The sequence below is a fragment of the Tinamus guttatus genome, unplaced genomic scaffold (assembly GCF_059628265.1).
Source record: "Tinamus guttatus ecotype Peru unplaced genomic scaffold, ASM5962826v1 Tinamus_guttatus_pri_ptg000060l, whole genome shotgun sequence".
Lineage (NCBI taxonomy): Eukaryota > Metazoa > Chordata > Aves > Tinamiformes > Tinamidae > Tinamus > Tinamus guttatus.
The window spans coordinates 3,627,472-3,652,359 of record NW_028288594.1 but is presented as its reverse complement, the minus strand read 5'-3'; the positions used below and the strand labels follow the sequence as shown (position 1 = coordinate 3,652,359).

At 37.5% G+C, this 24,888-nt stretch overlaps 1 protein-coding gene across 7 annotated transcripts in view; it reads left to right on the top strand.

The window, feature by feature from the left end:
* The window catches only part of SLC4A10 (solute carrier family 4 member 10), a 138,810-nt gene that overhangs the window by 41,956 nt on the left and 71,966 nt on the right, over nucleotides 1-24,888 (top strand). For 6 of the 7 annotated variants that reach the window (XM_088519472.1, XM_088519471.1, XM_088519469.1 and 3 more), the window contains exons 2-4: nucleotides 5,804-5,885; nucleotides 15,498-15,644; nucleotides 24,370-24,508. In XM_088519472.1, coding sequence (XP_088375598.1) covers nucleotides 5,804-5,885; nucleotides 15,498-15,644; nucleotides 24,370-24,508 — 368 coding nt within the window. Of the gene's footprint in view, nucleotides 1-2,889; nucleotides 2,994-5,803; nucleotides 5,886-15,497; nucleotides 15,645-24,369; nucleotides 24,509-24,888 lie in introns of those variants that run through there. The other variant, XM_088519474.1, reaches the window with a different exon arrangement.

Here is a 24,888-nt window from a genome sequence, read left to right as displayed (position 1 = left end):
CTGAATCTAGATGATGTGCTTTTTTTATTATCTTTAACAGTGCCATGTCTGTTATATGTCAAGCTGAATTTAACCAAAAGGATCTTAAAAATATAAATGCTGTGTAGTGGGTCTGTGAAAATAGTATAGCATAGAGAGATATGTAAAAATATAATGTCAGACTGGGAAGGCAATCACTATGTGTCTGTGATGTCTTGATAAATGTTGAGAATCTCATTACAGACAATTTAAAATTCAAATTTAGATTTGAATACACAAGGTTTATACCACTAACTTCATGCAAAACACAAAAACTGAAATTAGTATATTAGAGCTCTATCTCTCTAGTATGCATAATTGCTGATAATATAAACTAGCTAAGATCATTTTCTCTTACAGCTTCTATTGTTTTCATAGGAGTGCAGTATTTAATGTTTTATGCTGACAGGCGTTGCTTAGTTCCAGATGGCATTTTAGAATTATGTATGTTGCCTAATCATCAATAAGTGTCTTGTATGGAGAAGCAATTAATACTGTGATTATTTTCCTTGTGAGTCAGCAGGTGTGTCAGATGCATAATTTCTAGTGGGGTAAAAAATAAAAATGACTTTAGCTATGTCATGTATTTTACAGAAAAGAAGATGTTGAAGGAGGGTTCTTTTTGGCTATGATCTGTTTTGTATTGTGGGTGCATTAAGAATTTGACAGAAACCCCCAAGCATTGTTTTGAAATCTGTGTACTCCTTGCAATTCATTATTGATATTGCAAATAGTGTCAAAATGTCAGAGAAGAATGCCAGAGAAGAAAGATAGAAAGAAGGATGAAGAAAATAGATATTTTCTAGTTCTGCATGTAAAATGAGAATTTTAGGACTATCCATTTTGTCTTGTCTGTTTAAGATATATTAACACCAAACAATATAATTACTGTGGAACAGGGTAACTACAAGGGAAAGTGAGATACCTTAATTGCAACTATTTAATCTTTTTTTAAAAAAATATGTTATCATGCATCATCATCAATAAGTGCAGGGCATGTAGGTCACTTTTATGATGTATGTGTTTTAAAATCACATATTGGTTTTTATTTTTTAATAAATACATATAATAAATATGCAAATAATTTCAAATGTCTGTATGGTCACCTAGATTTTAATCTGCCTTCTTATCACTGTAGCATGCTTTATAAACAATATATCCTAATTCCATTGCCCAGATTTATATTGAAGTTCTACAAGTGTATGTGTGTATGTTGGTGCATAAATGTTTTAAAATGCATGTCATATGTCTTTGTACAGATACATCTTTGGAAAGAATTTCTTCTGCTTTCTGCTCAGTCATCTACCTTTTATTGAATTTTATCACATAGTGAAAGCATATACATTCAATAAGAGCTGAAGTGTAGGGTGGCAGCACACTGGTCTGAGAGGTGGCAGGTTTAAACATCAACTTCTTTGCAACATGTTATGAGTAGTAGTTAGGGACAGCGAGATAATGTGGGGAGCTTTCCCAAATGGGAAGTCATGTTTGAAGCTTGGGAATGTCCTGTGTATCCTTGAACCTTGCTGATACCCTGATGGTAAGTGCATTTTAGATGTTTGTTGCAGGTGCCTAAACCATGTGTGTGTCCTCCTCCTCCTCCTCCTCCACTCTCCTCTCCTCACAAAAAAAAAAAAAAAAAAAAAAAGAATAAAAAACTTTTGGCAATAGTTGCAGCCTTGCTTTATTTTGTTTCATGGGTTCTTAAGCTAAAGGGTTGAAATTTGTCTGCTTAGTAGTCCTGATGATCTCTTTCCTCATGGCTGTACAAATACGAAACAGAAGTATTTTAAGATCTTGTATTTGCTTTTCATTTTGTTTAAATATAAATAACTTCAAATATGTGTTACAAAATTATAAAATGCAGTTTCACTGTAAAGGTATGAAGAATGACTCCCTTGACTGATTTTCTTTACTCATTATTCTGTTTAAAGTTTTCTTTTATGAAGAGACAAAAATAACAACCTTATAAGACTTTTTCATTAAAACACATTTTTTTCTGTGTGTGTATGTGTGTGTGTAAATATGTATATATGTTTTTATGTCTGTCTGCAGCAGATCCTGCTCTGTGCTATAGGACACTTCAGCATTCATATGGAAAATGAACACAGGTTAATGAACACAGTAAGAGGTGAAGTCCTAGTCTGAGTTGCTGAAAGCCCTGGTAGAGAATTTCCCAGTGGCGATACCTCTAAGAGTTTGTGCTTTTCATCTAGAAGCCTCAGTTTCTTGCTCTTTTATTTCTGACATATTTTTTATTCTCTATTGTGTTTGTTGATACTGTACCCTTTTGTGAAAGTGTTCTCTTTGTTTTAGGTAAAGCCATTGTCTTTTAAGTATATGAAATTTAAACCACTTACAAATAAAAAGTAAAATGAGAACTATCAGATTGTTTATAAATTTGAGAAGTTTATTGCACTCTAACTACAGCTTCACAAAACACATAATTCCACTGACTTCTGTAGTATTAGTTTTGATTGGGCCAAGAGGAAGCAGGCCTGATATGTTTTTACTCATAATGTAAAATTTGTCCCCTTAGTTGTCTTACATGTGCACTGTAAAACTACTGTGCAGCATTAATATGTTGGTTTTGTGTTAAGAAGTTATATTTTGTATCCTTAAATGTTGCATCATCTCTATGCATGTAAACTGGGCACTTTTCTGAATTGAACTACATAGCACTTCTGTGCTTTCCAGTTTTGAAATGGTATATGAATATTAATTATGGTGCAGAGAAGCCAGTGAGGAAGGTAGATAAGTAAGCATTATTATCCCTATTTTACAGATGGGGAAGCTGAGGCACAGAAATTAAGTGACTTTTCCAAGGCCACACAGCAAGTCAGTGACAGAGCCAGGATTAGAGCTCGGGCACTTCCTGGATCCCTCTCCCATGCTTTAAGCACTAGACCACAGTGTTCACTGGACTCAGCAAGCAACCCGTTGCAATAATGGACAGTTCCAAGGACGCATACCTGGTCAGTGTGTCCACAAATTTCTTTGCAGACTGCTCCAGTACATCAGTATAGTTCATAGACCTTAGTCCTTGCAGATTTGTGCACTATTCATCATCTTAAAAGGGAGGGGAGGTGGTGAGGGTAGGATGAAATACAGAATTCTGACATGAATATTTCTTGACTCTAAAAAACATTAATCTTCATGTCTTATTCTGAAATTGATGGGCAAAACTGTGGGGTTCATGGTTTTAATACATTCTTGGAGGATTTTAAAATCAAGGTTAGTGGTTGTATGGTACATTAAAAGTCATCCAAAGTATGAGCTCTGTCTTCCATGGTAGTCATATGGTTGATCTTGCCTATATGTTCTGTTTCATCTCTCATTTATTTTAGCACTTAATTTCCACATTTTTCCTCACATGCTAATAAAAAAACAGAGAATTCCTAAGTGAAATTGATTGTCTAGTCTCTAATCATCATGAGAAAGGGGAAAGGATTTGCCGCTATTATTTGTGTTGCTATAGTGCTTATCTGCAAATGAGATTAGTTGTGATAAACTAGTAACCAGTCCTTCTCTCCCTTGCCCCCTCCCCCAGGTAGACAGTACAGGAATCACAGGAATTACTTCCACACTGAAAACAGGGTGACTCTTGTACTAGTAAATGCAAGGTGGCTTTCATACCGCGGGAGCGCTCAGTGCAAGACCTGCTTAATTGGACTTTGCTCAGAGACTGACACGTGAATTGGCTAGAGCACAAACCTCCCAATTAAGTTGTTTTTTTTTTTTTTCCCCTGTAATGTTAATGGAAGAAACCCACTTTGGAGAATGAGGCAAGGCTGAGACTTGCTGTGACATTACAGGAAGAGGAGGCAGGGAAGATGATGATTGCCAAAAGCTGAAAATCAAACACATGGGAAAGGAGAAGTCAAAGTGTATGAGCATATTTTGATAAATATTAATGAACTAGTTTGTATTTAGTTTACTTAGAAGATCTGTAAATGCTTTGAAATGTCCAGCATATTAATATTTTCTCCATTACAGAATTTCTACTAACATTGAATCTATAAGGGCATTTCAGGATCAGTAAAATGCTGTTGGCTATGACTTATGCTAGAATAGCACGGCTTCTGCCATGGCTGTAAAATTTGGCCTTTGGCACCCAGCCTGACCATTCACCCACGGGCATGGCATCATTCCACACACACCCAGCTATGTCCTACTGCTTAAAATAATGGATTAATTTGATCTGGGATGATCAAATGTTTTGTGCAGTATTAGACTGTTTTGGTGCATCCTAGTAGATCACTATCTATTTCTAAATTATTAAGAATAACAATTTCAATACAATGCCTCTTCTCATTGTCAGATTTTTGTAACTTGTTATATCTGTTCCAAAGCAGTAATAAAGACCATGTAAGGCTCTGTCTCAATCTCTCTCATTCTATCTTTCTTTAACAGGCCAGATGCTTGGTACTGACACATTCCTAGGACTTTTCTATGTAAGATAGCTGCAGTATGACAGCTATTTTTAAGACAGAGAGGAGCCTGAAACAAAAACTTAGTTCCGGAGTACATGATAGTCAGATCTGGATGTGAATCTCTTTGCCTACGGCATCTGCTCTTTAAGGAGAGGTGCTCATGTGGTATAATTTCTTGTTATGTTCCATTGCATTCTATATATAGGTTTATATTTAGCATGTAATGATGGTATTCAAATCCCTTTGCTTCAGATTTCCATTAAGTTAACAATTTATATACTGAAATCAGGCAATTTTAGTTTTAATATCACTTACTAAAACCCTTCCACTAATATCAAGTAAATATATATTCATAGTGTCTTAGCTGATGCTTTTGTATAATGCGTCCTTTTTATTTCATCTCACTCATTGAAAACCATTTTTAGTATCTTCCCAGTGAAATATAGGCTGTATTTAGCAACATTAAAAATTTTTTTTTTACACAGTTGGTGATGTTACACTCAGAGTGAAGCCGGTGTTCTGTTTTAGCACTGCATCCAGTGCCTTATGGCTGAACTCCGAAAATATCATATTCAGGGAATCATGACTATTTTTATGTCCATAGTGGTTGAAAGTCACAAATCTATCTTTTTTAGCCTGATGACTATAAATCACCTCAGCACATAGAACTTGTATGCTGCAGTGGAGATGGAAGGTGTTCCCTTCTTATGCTGTTAAAGTGCATTTATGGCTACAGCATAAAATCAAATTTAGTGCTACAGCACTAAAACATGTGTCACTAGAAAAGAGTGGCTTTACTGTGTTGTGCTGTTAGACTGTACTATCTGCTTTTGTTGTAGCTACTGCTCTGTTCATCAGTAAGTGAAACCAGGTGCTTTTATGCCAGTAATATTTTCTTTTTTCTCATATGGTTCCTGAAAGTAGCATTCTCTAGCTTTGCCAAAGCATAAAGAGTGGAAGCACTAATAGTTTGGGAATTCTAGATACATCTGAGAGACAAAAAGAGTACAATCTCTTTCTTCAAGAGCACAAGAAAAAAGCTGCCTCTGTCAGATACTACATTGTCTTATTGGTATATGTTTTTCTTAGTTCTCAGTATCCAGAATTTACTCATCATCCTGCAGGATTCAGCAGAAAAATTTGCTTCTTTATGTCAGTCAGCTGTAACCACAAATCAATAAAAATTGCCATAAAAGGAATAGATTATAATGAAAAGGACATTTTGTTCTAATTTCTGAGGGAGGAAAGTAAATAAGTAAACAGTAAAAGTATCTTTGTTTCAAGTCATTCAATCTTTTCAATAGTTTACAAATGAGAAGCAGCTTACCTGTCTTATTTTTTCTGTTTTTCAGAGAAATGATGAAGAGGCTGTTGTGGATAGAGGTGGAACTCGCTCCATTCTCAAAACACATTTTGAAAAAGAAGATTTGGAAGGTAAGAGATTTTTCTTTTGTGTATTATATTGTATCTTTCTTCTGAAAGAGCTAATTCAGAGAATATGTTAATTTATACAGAGGAATCTGTAATTCATCAGAAATACAGAAAAATCTGTAATTTTCAAATACATAAGGAATGATCTTTAAGTATTTGTAGTAGTCTGTACACTTCATATAAAATTGTAGTGTTGTTGCATATCCACCTTTCCTACTGAACAAAAGTATTTTGGAATATCACAGATTGAAGAGATACTTAATGATATACTCTGCAAAAACAATAGTATTCAGTAGAAGAAAGTGATTCACATGTGTGAGAACTGTCATGTGATATTGGCTTAAGAATTCAGTCTTTGAAAGATTCGCATTTATTTTGTTTAGTGCATCCAAATCTTACTCAAGTTACACCTGTGGTTGCGCTCTTTCAGTGTGACCCCAAAGTCATTATTACTGAATGAAACTGAATTTCTGTTGTACATAAGATATCCCATCCCTGAGACTGGGACTTGTTTTTGTTAGCTTCTTGTGGTGGCATGTGTAAGGTCTTACTTTTTGTACATGCACAGTGAACTATGCACATAGTTATGGGCACATGAACTAGCCCATAAGGATACTGAGATCTGGAGTGTCGTTTAACATCCTACATTTGTTGTTTAACATCCATCTCAGGTCTAAAGAGAGGTATCTCCATCCTTGAACCTGAGCTTTTAAAATGGGTGGCATTGATTGTTTCAGTTCGTCCTTATGATTTATTTCTTTATTTGTATTTCTCTGCATGAGTTTAGCATTTTTTGCTGCTTGATGGTAGGGCTGACAAACAGGTTCCTGTGGACATCAACACGATATACAGCATTATTGTTTCCCTTAGCAATAATTTAAAAAAGGGGCTTAGCTATGTTGGTCTATGTAAGGTAATCTCTCGGAGAAGGATATGAAGTGTAACACAGGGTAGAGTGTGTGGCCTAGGTCGCTCTCAGCCCAGTCTAGATCAATTCTGATCATGTTCAAAGGTGGATTTCAAAGTTTTCAGTATTTTGATGTCTCTAGGGTAAGTTGCTACCACTGTTGGTCATCACAATTTTGGATTTAGGCATGCAAAACTCTTGAATTTTTCTCATTGTCTTCTATCGTATTTAGTCGCTTTATTGTATCTTTCGATGATGTAAAACCATTGCTTAGAGAAGCAGCTGGTAGAACACTCCCATCTCTGTGAAGCACACAGTTATTTATGGGGCATTCTATCAAAAAATACGTTCTTTTGCCAGGTCAAGGAGGCATTTATTTATTTATTTATTTTCTGAAGAATGACCTCTTTTAAGCTCAGTCATACGGGTAAGTTTAAGCTTTATGGTAAAAAGAATTACTATGATGCTCACCATGTGATTACATGAAAACTCATTTAACAATGTTAACAACTGTTATTTTAAAATCTGTATTTAAGTATATTTTTCTTTGCCATTCTGTATGTGTAGAGATGCTGAAATTCTTATTTTTAAAAACCTGCTCCTATGATGACAATATCAATTAGAAATCAGAATATTGCAGTAGCCCCCTCACCTGCCCAGGCATTTCATCAATTTTAATTGTTTGGAACACTGAAAACATCCTGTAGCGAGCCCGCTTTTCTTTAAAACAAATTCACAGTATCTCACCATATTCTCAAAGAACAATTACCCAGTTATAGCTTTTTCAGATAAATTTCATGTCCACTCTAGCGTCAGATTAGTATCTTTAAATATGTAATTGCTGCATCCAGAAATACCAAGTAGCATAAAAAAGGTTTGAAAAGGTTGTAAATCTTAATAATCCAGTTTCTCTTAATAGCATGTCCATTTTTTCACAGCACATCTAGGCACTTTTCCATCTGAAACGGTGGATATGACTCAGACGCATGTCACCATCTTATTCTTATCCTGTGTAGACTGTGATGAGTTGTGCTGAAAATTTACCTTTTCTTCTACTTGTATAGCAGGTTGCAGCTATAAAATATGAAATTATAAAAGCAGATGCTAATTGTGTAGCTTAGTTAAAAATCATATTATTAGACAATTAATGTTATTTAATTAGCTCTTTGGCAGACATTTGATTGAGGTTGTTCTAAAATTGTAAATAGCTAGTTAATGAATATTCCAGCAAAGACTAGTGCTGACAGGGTTAAAGTTCGTACAGAACCATTTCAAAAACTGCAGCTTTTAGGAAGAGCTCAATGTTGTGTTAATCTGAAAATTGGTATTCAATTTTTAAAATTAAGCATGTCAAAGCCATTTCTTTCCCTAAGTAGTATGGTGAAAATCTGGGGACACAGTACGTGAATTGCAGTACTTTTGTCATGGGAGCAGAATACAATGTGATGCATTTTTGGCCATCTTAATGGCAGAAATGATACTTAGAATATGTTCTTTAAATTACCTCTTTTTATTTAAGCTTTCTGGCACCTCAGAAGTGGACTGCATGGAAAGCTTTGGCATTTGTATTTTCAGCATGAATGATTTTACCACCTAATTCATTTTACTAAGACATAAGATCAAGACCAGTCACTAGTACAGGACAGGTCATTTGTCTGACTGCTGCATTAGTGAAGGGAAAGAGAAATGAGTACTAAAAGCAAAACAATCAGTCTACTTCCCTTGGTTATAATCAAATATCTTGCATGTTGTCTTTCAGTGTACATCCAGGCAATATTTGTACTGAAATAAATATGCTCTTGTTTGATCCGTGGTGGAATTCCTAAGGGAGACTTAAGCACTGACATATGTGAGTGTAGAAGGCCAGGCCCTGTGCTCACCCCGCTGGGGTAGGTGGGCACGAGTGCACGGGCAGGGAGCATTGCTGCAGCTTAGTCCTGCGTGGTGTCTCTGCCTGACTGTTCTTGCTTCACTGAACTGAGTGCAAGTACTGGCAGGGGTTTAGCGCATCAAATATTAAAACTCTTAGGATTTGTCTTGGATAGATGTCTGGAGACCTCAGAAGCTCTTGGCTCATGTACCAAGACCTTTGAATGATACAGATACAGATCCTCGGATTGAGCTTTTCATTTATGGCCTCTGTATCACCCTAGCAGCTGAGAGTGAAGATACTTTTTTCCATGACAGTCTTCGCTAGCGGTGGTCAGCTGTGGTCCTGGGTATTGCAGAATCTCCTTGGAACAGCTCTGTGTATCACCACGGCCAGGTTTGGTAAGGAGATAGCTGGCACTGTTAGGTGGAGGTCCAGGAGGGAATCAAGGATGATTTCTGGCAATGCAGAAGCAATGGCAAAACAGTTGTTGACTCAAAATAAGTCACAATTTTACCCAAGCCTTTTCTGTTTCATATATTTTCTCTACATAAGTGGAATGGGAGAAAATCTTCTCCTGGAAAGTGGAGTCAGGCATTGCATTCTTTCATGTCTCTTAAGGCACATAAAACACAATACTCAGTATAGAAATCACTGAATATCAGCATATGCATTCTGACACAAAACTTAGATTATGGGGACTGGTTAAATGGAAGTCACATAAGACTTCAAGAAAGATTAAAAGTAAAAATATGACTGGTACAACACAAACTATGATGCATAAAGTGAGGTGATTTAACCTTATTATACTAAAATACGTAATTTTAGAAAACTAAAAATTTATAATTTCAGACTGCTTGTAAAGAAACTTTGTCTTTAACAACCTAGGTGAAGGGTAATTTTGATACTTAGAAAATTTTCACACAATTTTCATGAAATTTAAATTATATACAGTAAGGGTTAATATATGAAAAAAAAAACTTTGATTAAACTTTAATGTCTGCATACTATCTAGTAAAACAAACAAAAAAACCACCCCAAAACAAATCACAGTTGCTCCGGAACAGGTAGTGAAGGAGGTTTTTCAGTCTCAGAGAATGGAAAGTTCTATAGAAATTACATAATTGCATGTCTGTTTTCCACTGAGATTATTTATTTGAAAATTAATAAAACCTAGCTCCTCTCTGAGCTCACAGGACTGAAGGAACATTAATCATTTGAACCTGCTGGCCTTGCGTCAGCCTTGCCCTGACCTAGAAGCAAGCGAGCTACTGTTTCTGCTTGGCCACCAGGGAACACCCACCAAGGCCTTTCCTCCCTGCGGCTGCCAGGAAGCTACAGCCAACACGGGTAATTTGTTAGTGCCATCAGCGCAGACCCTGCACTCCAGGGGCCTCCTTCCTGCTGCTTCCCGTGGGTTCCACCTTTATCCTGATGTCTGTGTTGAGCTACCTGGTGCTCTTTGTGACGGTGCTTGTTGGATGTGGAGGGGCAGAATATGAGCTGTGGCCGTGAAGAGCTTGAGAGACTGGGGGATGCTGGATATAGCTGCTGTAGCTCGCTATGAAGAGCTCTCGTAAAAAGAGCTGTTTGGGCTTTACAAGCACTGAGTTCTTTCATTCTGTTGCCTAGCAGGTATTACATGCCCTAGCTTGTTCCCTTTCTCGTTTCCAAGGCACATCCCTTTGCTGTGCCTCCTGTATAGTTTTGTCTGCTTTTACCTATGTCTCCTAATGTTCCTTGGGGTTTTACTCACTCTTTTCTTCTGAGCTCTGCCTGTACTCTTGCCTTGGCAGTCTCTTGGTTTGGTTCCTTTGCTTGGGTATCTTCTCCTTTCGCAGTTGATCCCTGTTGGTGGAAAAGCAATTTGCCTTGAAGATTTGTGAATAATTACACTGGGCATTTTGGCAAAACTGCATTGAAAATTAACATGAAAAATAATGAAATAATGAAAGCAAACAAGTTATTATACAGCATGGGCTGAAAGCCACAGTCTTTTGTTCATTAGAAGCTTTAGGTTTTGGAGTTTGCCTTTGCTCTGAGCTTTACTGAAAGAAAACCGTATCATTATTTGTGGAGGGCCAATATTTTTCCAAATTTTTCACCCTGTAAAATTTGCATAAAAACCCCTAACTTCATAATGAAAAATTAACTGTGTTCATGAAAGATACGTGAGCAAAGAGGCTAAATTTGATTTATTCTAAATTTGCTTTGTATAATGTGAATCATTATGGTAACCTGACAGTTTACCCACAAATTATTTTGGTGGCTTTTCGTATGCTTTTATTAGCACCTCTGCTTTTTTACCCAACTACTTGCCAATTTACTGAACACTGCAAAATGTGCTTGTCAAAACCACAGTATCAGAGGATGGAAATGTTCAGTTTTTAACATGCAGCTGTGTTAGTACTGAGTTTGCCTTTTTTTTTTTTTTTTTTTTTGCTTGTTGCTAATTTAGAATATAGGTCAATTTCTCCCCTCTGCTAACCACAGCCTCCCGGGACGTGAGCGAGCAGTGCGTGGGCACCAGCGAGCCTCTGTCTGCGCTCCCATTCTGCTGACTCCTTGCTGTTGTCTGGCAGGGCAGGCAACTCTTCTCACTCCTCTGGAGCAACGTAGGAAAATAGGGGAGCCACACAGATACAGTTAAAAAGATTTTTTTTGGTCTAGCCATAACTTGCCAAAATAGTTTACTAAAGAGATAGATATGTTGGGAGTGCAATGATCTATAAGTGCTCTTTAAAAAAGTCCTTAACTTAATGGCTTCAGTGAGACACTCCTTAGCTCCATGTTGCTGAATACTGTCCTCAAACGCTTTCTTGGGCCAGGAATGTATGGTTTATAAGTTCTCTGCATAATTACTGCTGCACTCCAACCTCATGTATGAGGTATTTTCTCAGTCTTCAGGTGTGTTTGCTTTATGTATTGCCTAACAATTTTTGAAGACTTTTCAGTTAGTCTCTCTCAAATTATAGCATGACAATAAAAGCAGGGATAAATGTGCCCGGAGCAAACCATATCCCTGACCAGCTATGTAAATTGTTGGCTTAGGAAGCACTGCCTTTGTCCTTTCTGCTTTGTTTTTTAGCTCTACTTCCCCGCTGCACTACAATAACGAATAATGAGTCATGTACTCTTGACTCCTACACAATTCGCCATAATTACTTTTTCTCCTATAAAGAAAACATTTTTTTTAACTCTTCATGGAGAGATAGATTTCTCTTTCTACCTCACTGTTCGTTTTTTTCCGAGTCTGGAAAATTGCATTTAGTTCAGCTTTAACTGGCAACATATAACACTGAAGAGACTTCAAAGCAGTGACCATTTCGCAGAAGCAGGAGAAACCTCTGTCCAGCAACAATTACAAAAATAATGAAATAATTTTATACTGACTACTTTGGCTGATGTCATTTTGCTGCAAGGAATGACAGCTATCCAAAAAAATTTAGAATATCAAAAAAGTCTTGAAAAAAAGCTATTATGTGAACATGGAACATATGAATATAACATCAATCAATGTATAAAACATCAAGCCTTATGTAGCTTTTTCACTAACAACTTGTTCCTTTTCAGTTGATGGGACTTAATAATACATGGTGTCTCTGAGAGGTTTGCCCAAAGAAGATTTGGTTTAAAAGAGTTATCACTCAATTTTTGCTAGGCTCAGCTCTTGTGGGTGTATGTTATTTCTGTGTAAGAATGGTTGTTAGATTGTGGCTGATGTCTCCAGTTTATATACCCGTGTAACTTGCAGTTGTTAGCATAACCTGTAACCCTATGCTAGTAAAATCAGAAATCATGATCCATTTGAGGTAAGTGCTATCTAAACATAAAAATAGAGCATAATTTTGCAGTGTTTTAACATATTCATGGACTTTTTTTTAGTTGGCATCCTTGTGAAGTAAATAATAAAACACAAAAACCTTGAATCTAGCTCTTGAAGTATAATGAAATAGATGCCCTTGTCCAATTAGTTATAAACTGTAAGAAAAGATTGGTTATCTATTGGATGTTCTGTGATTCACTTCAGCCTTTTTCTTCTGATAGTTTATTTAATTTAACCTAGATCTTGTAGTAAATATAGTTACTGAAAGTATAGAAATATGAAAAATAGGTCTTTTCACCTATTTTTCCAGGTATGGGCAAGAAATGTGTTGCCTCTGGTGTCTGTTTGAATTTCCCCATAAGCTTCAGTGATATCAAGGAGCTGTCCAGAACCTCTATTTATTTTTGTTTTGTGTTATGCTTAGACAGAATCTTTCAAGTTGCCTCTTTTTTTTTTTTTTTTTTCCTGCACAACATTAAAATGACAACATCCAGCAGATTGTTGGGACTCGCTCAGGGTCCCAACTTCAAATTATTCTCATGTTCAAATAATGTATTTTCTTTAGGGAAAAAAATCTATCAAAAACTTCATTGAAACAGGTGTGGATGCCCCTCTCCAGAGCAAGGCTGCAAGCAAACACCTGTCAGAGCAAGTGCTGTGTTTCTACCCCGTCGTATGCTGGAGATGGCAAGGAGGCCGTGTGGTTGGCCTCCTGGGCTCAGGAAATGAGCACATCTCACTGCCAAACTGTTCTCTAAAATTGTCTCAGTTGACTTGTGAAGAAAAAAGCAGCTTACATTCTGGTCATTAGTTTATCGTCTTTACCATCAAAGGTTTGCTTTTGCACCTTTCTATTTTTTTCCCCTTTCTTGTTTTTTCTTTCTTTCTTCTATGATTCACTGTCATTTTTCCAGCAATTTAGAATTCATTAATTTTCTTTTTGTTCCCAGCTGGTCTTTTTCTGCTCTGTAGTTACTCTGCTTTAATAAACCAGGATTTCTTAACTTCATGTTCAGATTTTTCACTTTTGCATTTTACTCTGTCACTTTTCTCTAGAAAACTATTATGTTTTCGCTATGAATTTCCTTATTTCCTTTTATTTGCCCTGAGTCTCATTACAAAGACATTAATCCTCCTCTACAGAAATAGAAATTGAAATTATACCTTGATACAACTCTGAACTCAGTAGACTCATGCAGAAGGAATCAAATTCATTTTGCTTGTTCCTGGTTATCCTTTTCAGTTTCCAGGTTGCTGATTTCTCTTTAGTGTGAACCGATTCTGTCTGTACAGAGAACATTCTTGTGTCTTTCAGACAGGTGGCATTTTAGGGTCTATTTTCCAGTTTATCGACTAAAGAACAATTGGGTTCAGAGCCGTGCAAATGAAGTGCCGTGTGAACCTGAATCTGAATTCCTCACTCAGGTACACACTCAACATGGGATTGGCAAAAAAAAACCTGGCATAAGCATGCCCACTCTGGCACAAATTTATTAAATTACTAAATTAAAGGAATCTATTGCACCTCTGGGAATAATTAATGTCTTAGGCCCATTCCTTTAACAACGTTGTTCTCATTTTTTTCTACTCAAGGAAGTGTTGAGTATTGCATTACTTATGTGCTTCAGTATCTTTTTAATGATTTCTTTTTATGGCACACATTTTTCCTTTTTCCATGCTCCAAATGCAATGCATTTGAAAAGCATCAAAGGCAGAAGTTCTTTTTAAATCATTTATCAAGTTAAATATAATCAGGAGAAAGAAGGAAATATCTAAAAAATATTATTTTTCAACTCGTGGTTTTTGCTTCAGGAAAATCTCCTGAATATACAAGAGAAGGCTCCATAAAATTGATGTGTCTCTTCTTTGTGGTCTCCTGGACTCTATGTGAGTCAAAGTTGACAAAACAAAATAGTGTGTCCAGAGCCTTTTCTCCAGCTTTTTTAGTTCTGCCTCTGCAGAGGATTCCTGTCAGCCTTGAATTTCTTTGATGTACTGTGACAAACAGTGCCTTGCTGTGTGCTCTGCCCCTGCTGGAGTCTCCGCGGGATTAGAGATCACGTGCTGCCTTAGCTTAATGTTCTTGACCTTTTTCAGATGATTGACACTGCTGAATGATTACAGCAAAGCAGCAATTATCCACTAGCTGTGTCACGTTCGTTTCAAGGAGAAAATAAATGTTATTTGAGATGACTAATCTGGAATATGTGTTTCTGCTGAGTAAATGGAGGAGACCTGCACATTATGAGCCATGAATCCTTTCCTGTTCTGTCTGGTTCGTGGTACTTCGTGTACGTTTCCCCAGCGCTCTTCCTCTCCTGTGTGCTTTGCTGTGCTCTGATCCCGTTAGCCCACAGAGCTGAGAGCACTAAATCTCTTGGGCTTCATCTGCAACATAATATTACTCAGGCTCAAAGGTCCAACAGTGCCTCTTATTTAGTTATTTAAGTGAAATAGCAGAAAAAGTGAAAACCCAGCTATGTACATATGATTCAGGCTCTGTAGGATTTTGGAGATAGTTTTCATTGTGTTGTATTGTTTTGAGGGCTTGCTTTGTTTTGTTTTTATTTTTCTGTTTTTGCATCAGTGAAATGCCACAAGAATTTTGTTAAGGTTTGGCTAAAAAATAGCTATGAGTTTTGTAAGGTTTCTGAATGCAAAGCAAACAGTGACTTTAGCATGTCCGTGCAGAGAGATATATGAGTCTGGAGGACAATTCACAGAATACCTGTCCATTCCTGTCTGGCTTTGAACAAAGCTCATATGTAGACATGAAAATGTGATTAAAAAATATCTGGTACTTCATTCTGTGAACTTGGATACTGGTATTTTCTCCTGTGTCAGGAGTATCCTGTGATATTGCACAATCATTCCTATTATAAGATGTATATTGCAACTATTAATGTTATTATAATTATAATGGTTCATTACATGGCTAACATTGCTACCGTTATCAATATTATTATTATTATTTTGCCATGGTCCCTTTATAAAAGGTAACTTTCTTTACAGGCCACCGAACATTGTTCATTGGAGTTCATGTGCCATTGGGTGGAAGAAAAAGTCACCGACGCCATAGACACCGTGGGCACAAACACAGAAAGAGAGACAGAGAGCGAGACTCAGGATTAGAAGATGGGCGAGAGTCTCCTCCTTTTGGTAAGATAAGTTCTCTTTCTGCAGAGCTATCTTAATAGTAAATGGCACGTAAACATCAGTAATCATCTCAAGCCATGTGAGAATATTACTTGCTGTTCAAAAATAAAAAGTGTATGTGCAGAAATTGTGTCCTATGCTCCTCTAAGTGCTGAAAGTATAACGGAAGCATATATAAGAAACCATTTGTCAATGTACAATAAAAGAATATTTTTAAATCATTGGGGCCAATGTAATTTTAGGTTACAGAGTAGTAATTATAAGACTATTTAACTCTGAATTCTGTATTATATATGTAGAAATTTCTGGAGCAAGCATATTATAAATGGCCATAACTGTATTGCAAAGGGGTATAATGCTTAAATCTTTTGCAGTAAATTATTCTGAGAAAGCACAGCAAAGGCAACTTTTTCTAACCTAGTAGATACATATTTTGAAGAATGAACAATGAACAGAAAATTGGCTGAGGTGGTTCTGCATGGAATGTATTTAGAATCTATGAAGACTTATATTGAAACCATTTTCTTGGAAGAAACAGTGAGTTCATAAATTATTAAAATAGTTTTAAAAAGGAATATGTATGTGTATATATATACATATCATGCCAGATTAAAAAGAAACAATTGAAAATGACGTTAGCCAAGAAATGAGATGTCTTAAACTATGAAGCTACGTCTTCTGTTGAGTCATCTGGTTTTATTTAGGTGCCAATATGTGACACATCTTTGCTTGAAAACTTTGCACTGTTCTTTCAGCTTCTAGAAACTTAGGCTTGTATCCTTCCTAGTGCCAAGAGTAAAAATAAATGGAGCAGGTCAATTCTGTCCTTTTGTAGTCTTTGACACTTGTGCATACAATGAAATGCACTATTCATCACAATTTTCTTTCAGTGAGGATCACAACCCCTATTTAAGAGAGCTCAAAGAGCAGAATAGCAGTAATATTAAAAATGGTTTTAAAGTGCATAAGTAAGCTGATGTTTACAGCACTTTTCTACAGGTACTTGTTTGAAATTAGTGCAGGACTGTGTTGTTTTAAGTCACATATTCACTTGCAAATGAATGATAATTACCGCTTACAAGATGTGTAGATCATGGCACGTAAATTACTCCTTTTTTAATGCTTAGGGCAGGCAAGATTAATGGCTAGGCCAGAAGCAGGCCAGATATCTTCACATCTGGAATGCTAAAGACACTCTTTAAAATGCTCAAGTGATGACAGTGATGATTCCAAAAGAAGCCAAGGACAGACATATCAAATATTTAAAAGCCTTTGGAAATGCTCAAATTTTTCACCCTAGGCTTATGTCTAAGTATCAGAATTTGAGTATTGTTTTTTTTTCTTATCTATGCAGACACCTGAAAGCTTTTTTTTTTTTTTTTAAACCTTTCTGCTTAATACAAGGAGGCCATGTTCTTTGTAATTTGAGGACAGGAGGGGAAGAAAAAGATTTCAGCAGCTAGCAGGTGCAAGAAGAGAGATAGAGAAAATAGGCACTATGAGAGACCAGCTGATAGAAGACAGTGCTTTTAAGTAAATCAGAAAAGTAAATGAGGATTTTTATGATACAAGAGTATAGATGAACAATGTTCTGAAACAGAGAAGTGTGAAAGGAGATAGTCAAAAAAGTCAAGTATACAATAACTAAATAGTAAAGGTGCTAGAATAAAGGCCTGAGATACTCAGATATGAAGTGTTTCGGACTGCTGAGTTAACCAAACATCGGATAAAGCATTGTTTTTTTGTCATAATTTATAGCTGTAGAACTCAAGACTTTATCTATTAAGTACCTTCAGGTGCAGCTCATGCCCTTTTTTCCCCGCATTGAGGGGGCTGGGATGGTGCGTGCGATGCCATTGGTCTGTGCAGGGCCTCATGAAGAGGGGGGAACTGCCCACCTGATTCTTATCAACTGAAGTCCAGCTAATTTTTAAACAAATTTATTTGTGTCAGCATGATTAGAAAACACCTGCATTCATTGTCCATGCATACCATAGTGGGAAGCTTCCCTTTGAATCCTGGCTAACAAAGTTGCAGCAACTGCTTTTGGGGGATATTTTCTGCATGTAGTAGTTAATAAACCTTTCTTTGATTTCTTACTGTTGCTTTTCAAAAGTAACCATGTGTTCTCAGTGCACAGATTCAGAGTTTGGAGATGAATACTCTGTAGAATAATTAGTGAAATAAACAGGGCGGATGTGCTGGCTAGCTATGCAGGGGACAAACTGTTATTGGATTTTTTTTTTTTTTTCCTCACACCTGTGCCTTGCTGCTTGTCTGTTGCCTCTTAATGAGATAAGGTTGTACAAGGTGTTCCCTTTTTCACTAATGATGTCCTTTTGAATTGCAGGACTTTCAGACTTTGTGCCTTGTTCTTGGAGATTTATTTCAAATATCAGAAATTGTAGGCCAAGTGATTACAAGATCTTGCTTGCTACCATCTTGCCTAATAATTTGTGGAAGAGAATAAATCCAGTGAAATTGGAAAATGCATGAATGCTGTTTTCTTTATCCAAGAAGTCTACAGTTACCAAGCTGCTGTAATTAAGTGTCTAGTTTCATGGCTATTTAAAACTAGCACTATCCCTGGAAAGAGTGACCATGCGCTGCTCCTACCTCTGCAGCTTTCCTTGTGGCGATGCATGTTGTGTGGCTGCTCACAGAGTTAAATCAGGGAATGAATTTGCGTGGAAACTAATCTGGCAAAACTGCCTCTTTGTAGCCTAGAGTGGCTCCTTGGTGCGATTTGCTGGGATGGCCGCAGGGCCACCAGCTGGTGGGCTCATGTTGGCAGTGAAAGCATGGCACAGATTTCCCCTTGGCTGGTAGGGTTACACTTGCTTGGTACCCACATGGATTTTAGTGACAGTTTTTGGTGGTCATCAGTGTCTGCTTTTGCCTGTAACCAGTGAAACAAGTCTTGTACTAGCACTTTGGCATGGAATATTTATGTTTCTGTTTAAAACAGCGTGGAATTGGAGAGTTTGATCCTTCTGCAGTATGTCTTTAAGGACAGCTTTTATGTTGGTAAAGTGACCACAGCTGTGGGACTGGGGCTTGCTTTCAGCCTCCTGTGGTGCCTTCTAGAACTAGAAAGAGAAGGGACCTGTGCAAGATTTGGTTTGTTTTTCCAAAAAAAAAACTGGCTTTGATAATTTTCTGGTTGTAAAGAGGCTTTAACGAGCAACTGATGATACTGGATGTGGCAAAGGAGACTTGAATAGGCCTGGAATCTCCTGTCCAAGGTGAGTCTAATAAGGGGCTTTAGACAGTGTTTCAAGATACTGCTATCTGAAGATACTGCAAACAAAAAGGTAAATTTGCAATGAGAGACTTCTTTCAAGTGGCAGAGAACAAGAGCAATAGGGACTAGAAGAAATTATAACCAACGAATCCAGCTTACTATATTCAGTACCTGGTCTTAAACTGTGGTGGTTTATTAATGGAAAAAATGTAGTTATTTGTAAATAGTGTGGTGATTAGGAGAATTCGCTCACCCTTAAATGTAAGCTTTTTTTTTTTTTCTGGAGGATGAAATCAAAGAGAAGTTTGAATTTCTAGGTAGTTGAATAGATTGCACTAGATCTGGCTTAAAATAGTGTATCATAGCTGTAGATATGCAAATCTAGCAAAAAAAAAAAAAAAAAAAAAAGGAGAAATAGAATCTTGGGAATTGTTCATATTGTCAGATCCAAACTATTTGTCTTAGCCCTGCCTGAGGCATAAAGAGGAATAAATGGAAGCAATACTTACATAGAAAATGCAGACAGAGTTGCTTAAAAAAACAAGGTTAAACATATTAGGATAAAGGAAAAGAATACTTTTCTTCCAGCCTTAACACCTGACTTTCAAGGGCTTTTCAGAAGTGTGCAGGGTGTCTGTGCTCTGCTTTTTGTTCTCTTTTCTGTATGTCCAGCAAAGCTCCAACCTTTAAATGGCCCCATTTATACATTTTTTTCCAACTAAAACTAATAAAAATATTTTAAGTTATATTAATTCATGAATTCTAAAAATTAGTGTTTTCTGTTCAGTAAACAGAACTTACTGTAAGAACTCTCTGTAAGAGAAAACCTGGTAACTACTACTAAGTTACCCTAAGAACTGTTTGTGTTTTCCATAGAGGCCACTCTTAACAGGCTTCAGCCATGAGAAGCTGTGAAGTGCAAGAATCTGCATCCTTGCCCTAAAACACCTGCCGTGCAGCCCTTGGCAACTAGGGAGTGAGGAATCCTGTGTGCCTAGTCATGCCCCAGGATAACATGGGGACCCTGGTGGCTGTGACCCAGAAGCTGGGAAATTTTCCTGATCAGAATAATCCTTTACTACTCTCACCCAGAGATTGGCTGAATCTCCTTAATGGGGGTTGGGGGCTGCCTCCCAGCTCCATCCATGGCAGTTTGGACTTTTGCCCCTCAGCTCAGCAATGCCTCCCCTGTCTTCTGCCTGGTCTGGCCCAGGCACCATCGCTGCTGTTGGCTGGGTCCTCTGTCAGGGTCTTATCCTGTGTTGCTTAACATATCTTCTGTGTGCTCTCAATAGCACGATGATTTTGTTAAGAGGATTATGAAATAGAGCTGTCCTGAAAATGTTTAATTCTTTCAGGCTGCTAAACTAGTTCACTACGGGCTACACTGTGCACAGCCTGTCTTTATGAATACCTGCACTGGCCCCTGAGAAACATTGGCCTACTAATACTTGCCTTAGAAGCAGGTTCTCAGCAGACTTAAAAATGCAAAATCCTGTTCTAGCAATTGATCTGATGGAGCAGCTGTTACCAGAAGTATATTTAAATATCCTTTGTGGACTTTATCAAGTGCAGAGGAAAAAAGTTGGGATACATTTAATACATACTCAAGGCTGTGTTTCTGCTTGTGGTGTGGACTGGGCAGACTGTGCACTGCCCGTAGTTCTGCCTGAGGGCGGGGCACAGGAGAAATCGTGGCACGTGCTGTGACAGAGATGGATTCCGCACGGAAAGGTGGAGCGGAGCAGGGTGTTTCTCACGCTGAACGTACGTGGAGGGACTGAGCATGATCCTGCTTCCACCATTGCATCCTGAGTCTTGTGGTCACCGTGTTCCTGCAGCCTGGATTCAGAAGTGCTCTTGTGCTCAGAGAGGAGGTTACATGGTAGAAGTGGGACATGCAGTTTGCAAGGCAGGATGGTGGTGTGTGGTGCTGTTCCTCCTTGCTGGCATTTGATGATGGAGCAGAGAATGAGAGCAGCTTTTCCTGTTGCCCCCCTGGGGTTAGGTTACTAGCTGTTCTGGCCTTCAGCACTATTGTTTTCACATGTCTGTGTCCATACCTTGCTTTTAGTTTAGGGATGTCAGTGGCTTTATGGTGACAGGAATCAGAGCAGTGGGCCAGGCAGGTCCTTTCTGCAGCACCAATTCCCAGCGCCTTCTTAATTTTTACCCTTTTGATGGTGTAGTGAAGGTGCAGCATTTCTACAGCCGCAGTTTGGAGGTTTTGCTCAGAAACCCTTAGCAGGCTTCAGCTTTGGCAACACGAGCAGAGCACGTGTGCTCGTGTAGCGCACACAGTGATCCTGAGATGCTGGAGATCCTTTGCCTGTGCTGTGCGAGTGCTGCAAGCCCAGCGAAAGCCAGGTGTGGTGCTGAGTCTGCAAGACTCCTGCAGGCTGCAGGGCCACAGCAAACTGCTTCAGCCTTCCTCCTCACTGAGGCGGTTCCTTAGGAAGCACTGGTGGCTCTCTGGGTACCGCACTCCTGCCCTTGCCGTGTCCCGCTTCCCGGTTCCGGCTGGTCCACGAGGGCTTCCTGAGCTGGGGATGAACCAGTTACTTGGGAGAATCATCAGCTGCTTTTTGCACAGTTTAGTTCCATGTTGCCTCTCATTTCTTCGTGCATCAGCAAAGCAGTGGCTGTGATAGAAATGTAAACACGTTGGTCCCACTCTGTTTTTTAGCTTAGTCCAAATTCTGCTTTTTCCCCCTTTTTTCTTTCTTTCTTTTTTTTTTTTTTTTCAAAAATAGTAGTATAAAATGCATTTTTTTAACCCTTGGCTGTTTTACTTGAAGTAGGGATAGAGGACTGATAATAATACTCAGGCCAATTTCTGTTTTCCTAGCCTTGAAGCAATTGTGTTTCCTATTTTGCAAATATTATGCCTTTACACTGGGGATTAAGTTGTCCTACAGTTTGACAGTGAGCAATTAAAATATCCTTTCAAAGTAATTTTGAATCACATATTATTCATTTTACATATAAAACATTTATGACATATTTGGTAATTTTCTCCTGAGAATAAAAGCCAGATTCATCTGGTATTGCTCACAAAAGTAATCCTGTTAAGTCAGTTTTGTAAATAAAACCAAGAAGTCTGATTTTTTATTTTATATCTTGCTGCTGCTGCTGTTTAATTTGTCCTTGAAATAAAATCATCAAATTCTAAATTGGTCGACATTTTCTTTCAGTTTCCTCCTTGATGTCTGAAAATCAAGGTGTGCTTTGCATATTTCAGACACAAATACAAGATACACACAACAAAAACATGTTGAAAACCTGGGAAGTAGTTTTGTTCGTTTGCTAACAGGAAAGGAGAGGGTTATGTGCATTTTTTATCACTTTTATAGATTTCACACTGCTGTTAGTAAATTAGTTACACCTTACACAGAAGACCCAGAAAGAGCAAATCATAGCAATAAGGTGTTTCCATGTTGCCACTTATCTGACTTCTTATGATTTTGAGGCATTTCTGAGCGTCTGCTTTCCTTCCTGTGTTGAAAATGTGTGTTTGTAAGAATATAGTAATTGTCACAAAGCTGGAGCTCTGCTGTGCAGTGCTATTCAATATTGCTTGACAGTAGCTGTTGCTGTGAATTAGTTCCTAGTGCTGACTTTACCCAGAGTACTGCATGTTCCTGGCAATGCCTGTTCTCAGACTCTCTGCAGTCCAGCTCTTTTCAGATGTAGCTTGTTTTCCATGTTCTGTTACTAATTATATACTCCTGTCCTTTGTGAGAAGATGTTTCATTTAATTCAGTTCTTCTGGGAATTAGCATTAATAAGTTGCATACTTCTTTTTGACCAAAATACAGTCTCTAGTCTCAGATTAAATCTTGATACTTGTATTTATGTTATTGTGCTCTAGAATGTGCCAGCATATGGAGCTAAGGGGAAAAAAAAAAAAAAAAAGGCAAAGAAAAGCTGTAGGAGATAGGAGATGACGGATCTAGAGTAGTGGGAAGTTAGGGATGGTCTTAAAGAAAAAAGACACTTGGACAGTGAGAGAAAAGTAAAAAGAATAATAAAACAAAGGTTATAATGGAGGAAGTTACCTCTATTGTTTAATGATTCACCAAAGGCAATTTCTGTCCCCATTAGGGACAGCCCTCCAGAGCTCCTAGTATTACTTGAAGTGCCTCTCTCTGCCTGTGTTTCATCCTGGGTTTCTTTTCCAAGCTTTTTGAAAGAGTAGGTAAACTTTACCATATTATATCTTTAGATGTTTGACAAAAGAGACCTCAAAAACTGTCAAGTATTTTGTGACAGTGAGAGCTATCATGTATTTTTGCTGTTTGATTGCTCTAAAAGATTAGCACAGAAAGAAAAGGGTACCTTTATTGTCAAGAATTTAACATAGTGTATCAGTTACCCATTCTGTTATTTTTGATTGCCACTGTATGTGCTCTTTAATCTTCAGTTAGTGCCATCTTTCAGAGATTCCAAAAATTCAAAGAGCTCAAGGATCCTATACAGCATTGCTCTCCACTGTTGGATGGAGAATAGTGTTCAAGGAATTGCTGAGTTGTTTTGCTGGATAATCAATTTTTCAGTTGACTGGCAGCCTGACCCCTGGTTTCTCTCAGAGCACTACGATACATTAACAGAAAAAATAACAATTTCTGGAGAGACCGGTTTCCATACAGAGTTTGTTAAATTAAGATTTGCATCTAATAAACAAATAGTTTTTTTTTTTTTTTTTTAAGACTTGTTGCATTTGAGCGATTACAACTGAATAGACAAGTATAGACAAGGTGGTTTGGTTTTTGACTTACGGAAATTTTCTGAGTAGTATGAAAGAGGAGTAGGGTGTCTCAGATCTACTGAGTGATCTATAGTGAAAAGATTATGAAATGGTGATATGGATTTAAAGGGAAGGCACACAGGAAGAGTAAAATGGGGACAGATAAATAGCTTGTTCATCTGCAATGGCCCAACCACATAAAAGTCTGTACAAAAGGTCAAGCCGTGGTAGATATATCTGATGAGATATTATTTTCCAAGTTCTTTAGAGAGGTTTCTTTGGGGACTTAACAGTTTCTTCTTACTAGGGAAAACAGAACATGCGAATTTAATGTACCAGCTTTGTAGGTTGATCTAGAGCTCTGTATATTTAAGCTTACAATGTAGCAGAGTATTTTTATAGCAATGAAGTAAATGACTTATCAGCTGGATCTATGCTGCTTTTTTTTTCCAACAGTGATTGTTTTTACTTCCTTTAGTAGATAGTTTTGTACATTGCATTCTATCTTTAGATGCATTTTTTCATTATCAGACTAGACAACTACAGTAAATAAACAGCTCTCAATCTAAAAGTGTTTGTGTGCAAATGCTATTAGAACAAAAGTATAATCATGTTTATGTGTAGCAATAAGTGATGTGGGTGAAAGAATCTGGATACTCTCATGAAATTTTAGTTCTTTGCTTACTCAAGGCAGTAAAATTAACATGCTGGACCTGATATTTTTATTTTTCCCCCAGATACTCCATCACAAAGGGTGCAGTTTATTCTTGGAACTGAAGATGATGATGAGGAACACATTCCTCATGATCTCTTCACTGAGCTTGATGAAATTTGTTGGCGTGAAGGAGAAGACGCTGAGTGGAGGGAGACAGCAAGGTGAGGTTTCTCTCTCTCTTTTTTTTTTTTTTTTTAAGCTGTGTAGCTATTGGTTGTTGGTACTTTGAAGAGAGATTTCAAACATATGACAAGCACAGGCACAGATTTTGGATGCAACAGTTAAAACCATAATATTGATCTTCAGGCTGCTGGTATTACTACAGTATTTGTCATTTCTCAGAGCCACATGTTTTTGTCTAGATTTTTGACATGTAGGTCAGAATGAATCTTAGGGAAACAATAAAAGTAAACGTATACATTACAGTAGTTGGTTTTATTCGTATTTTGGCTCATTTTCAGAAACGTTCAACACTGTGTTATGTCTGACTTTTCAAGAAAGTGATAATATTTCCCATTTAAAACATCTAAAGCAAGGAATG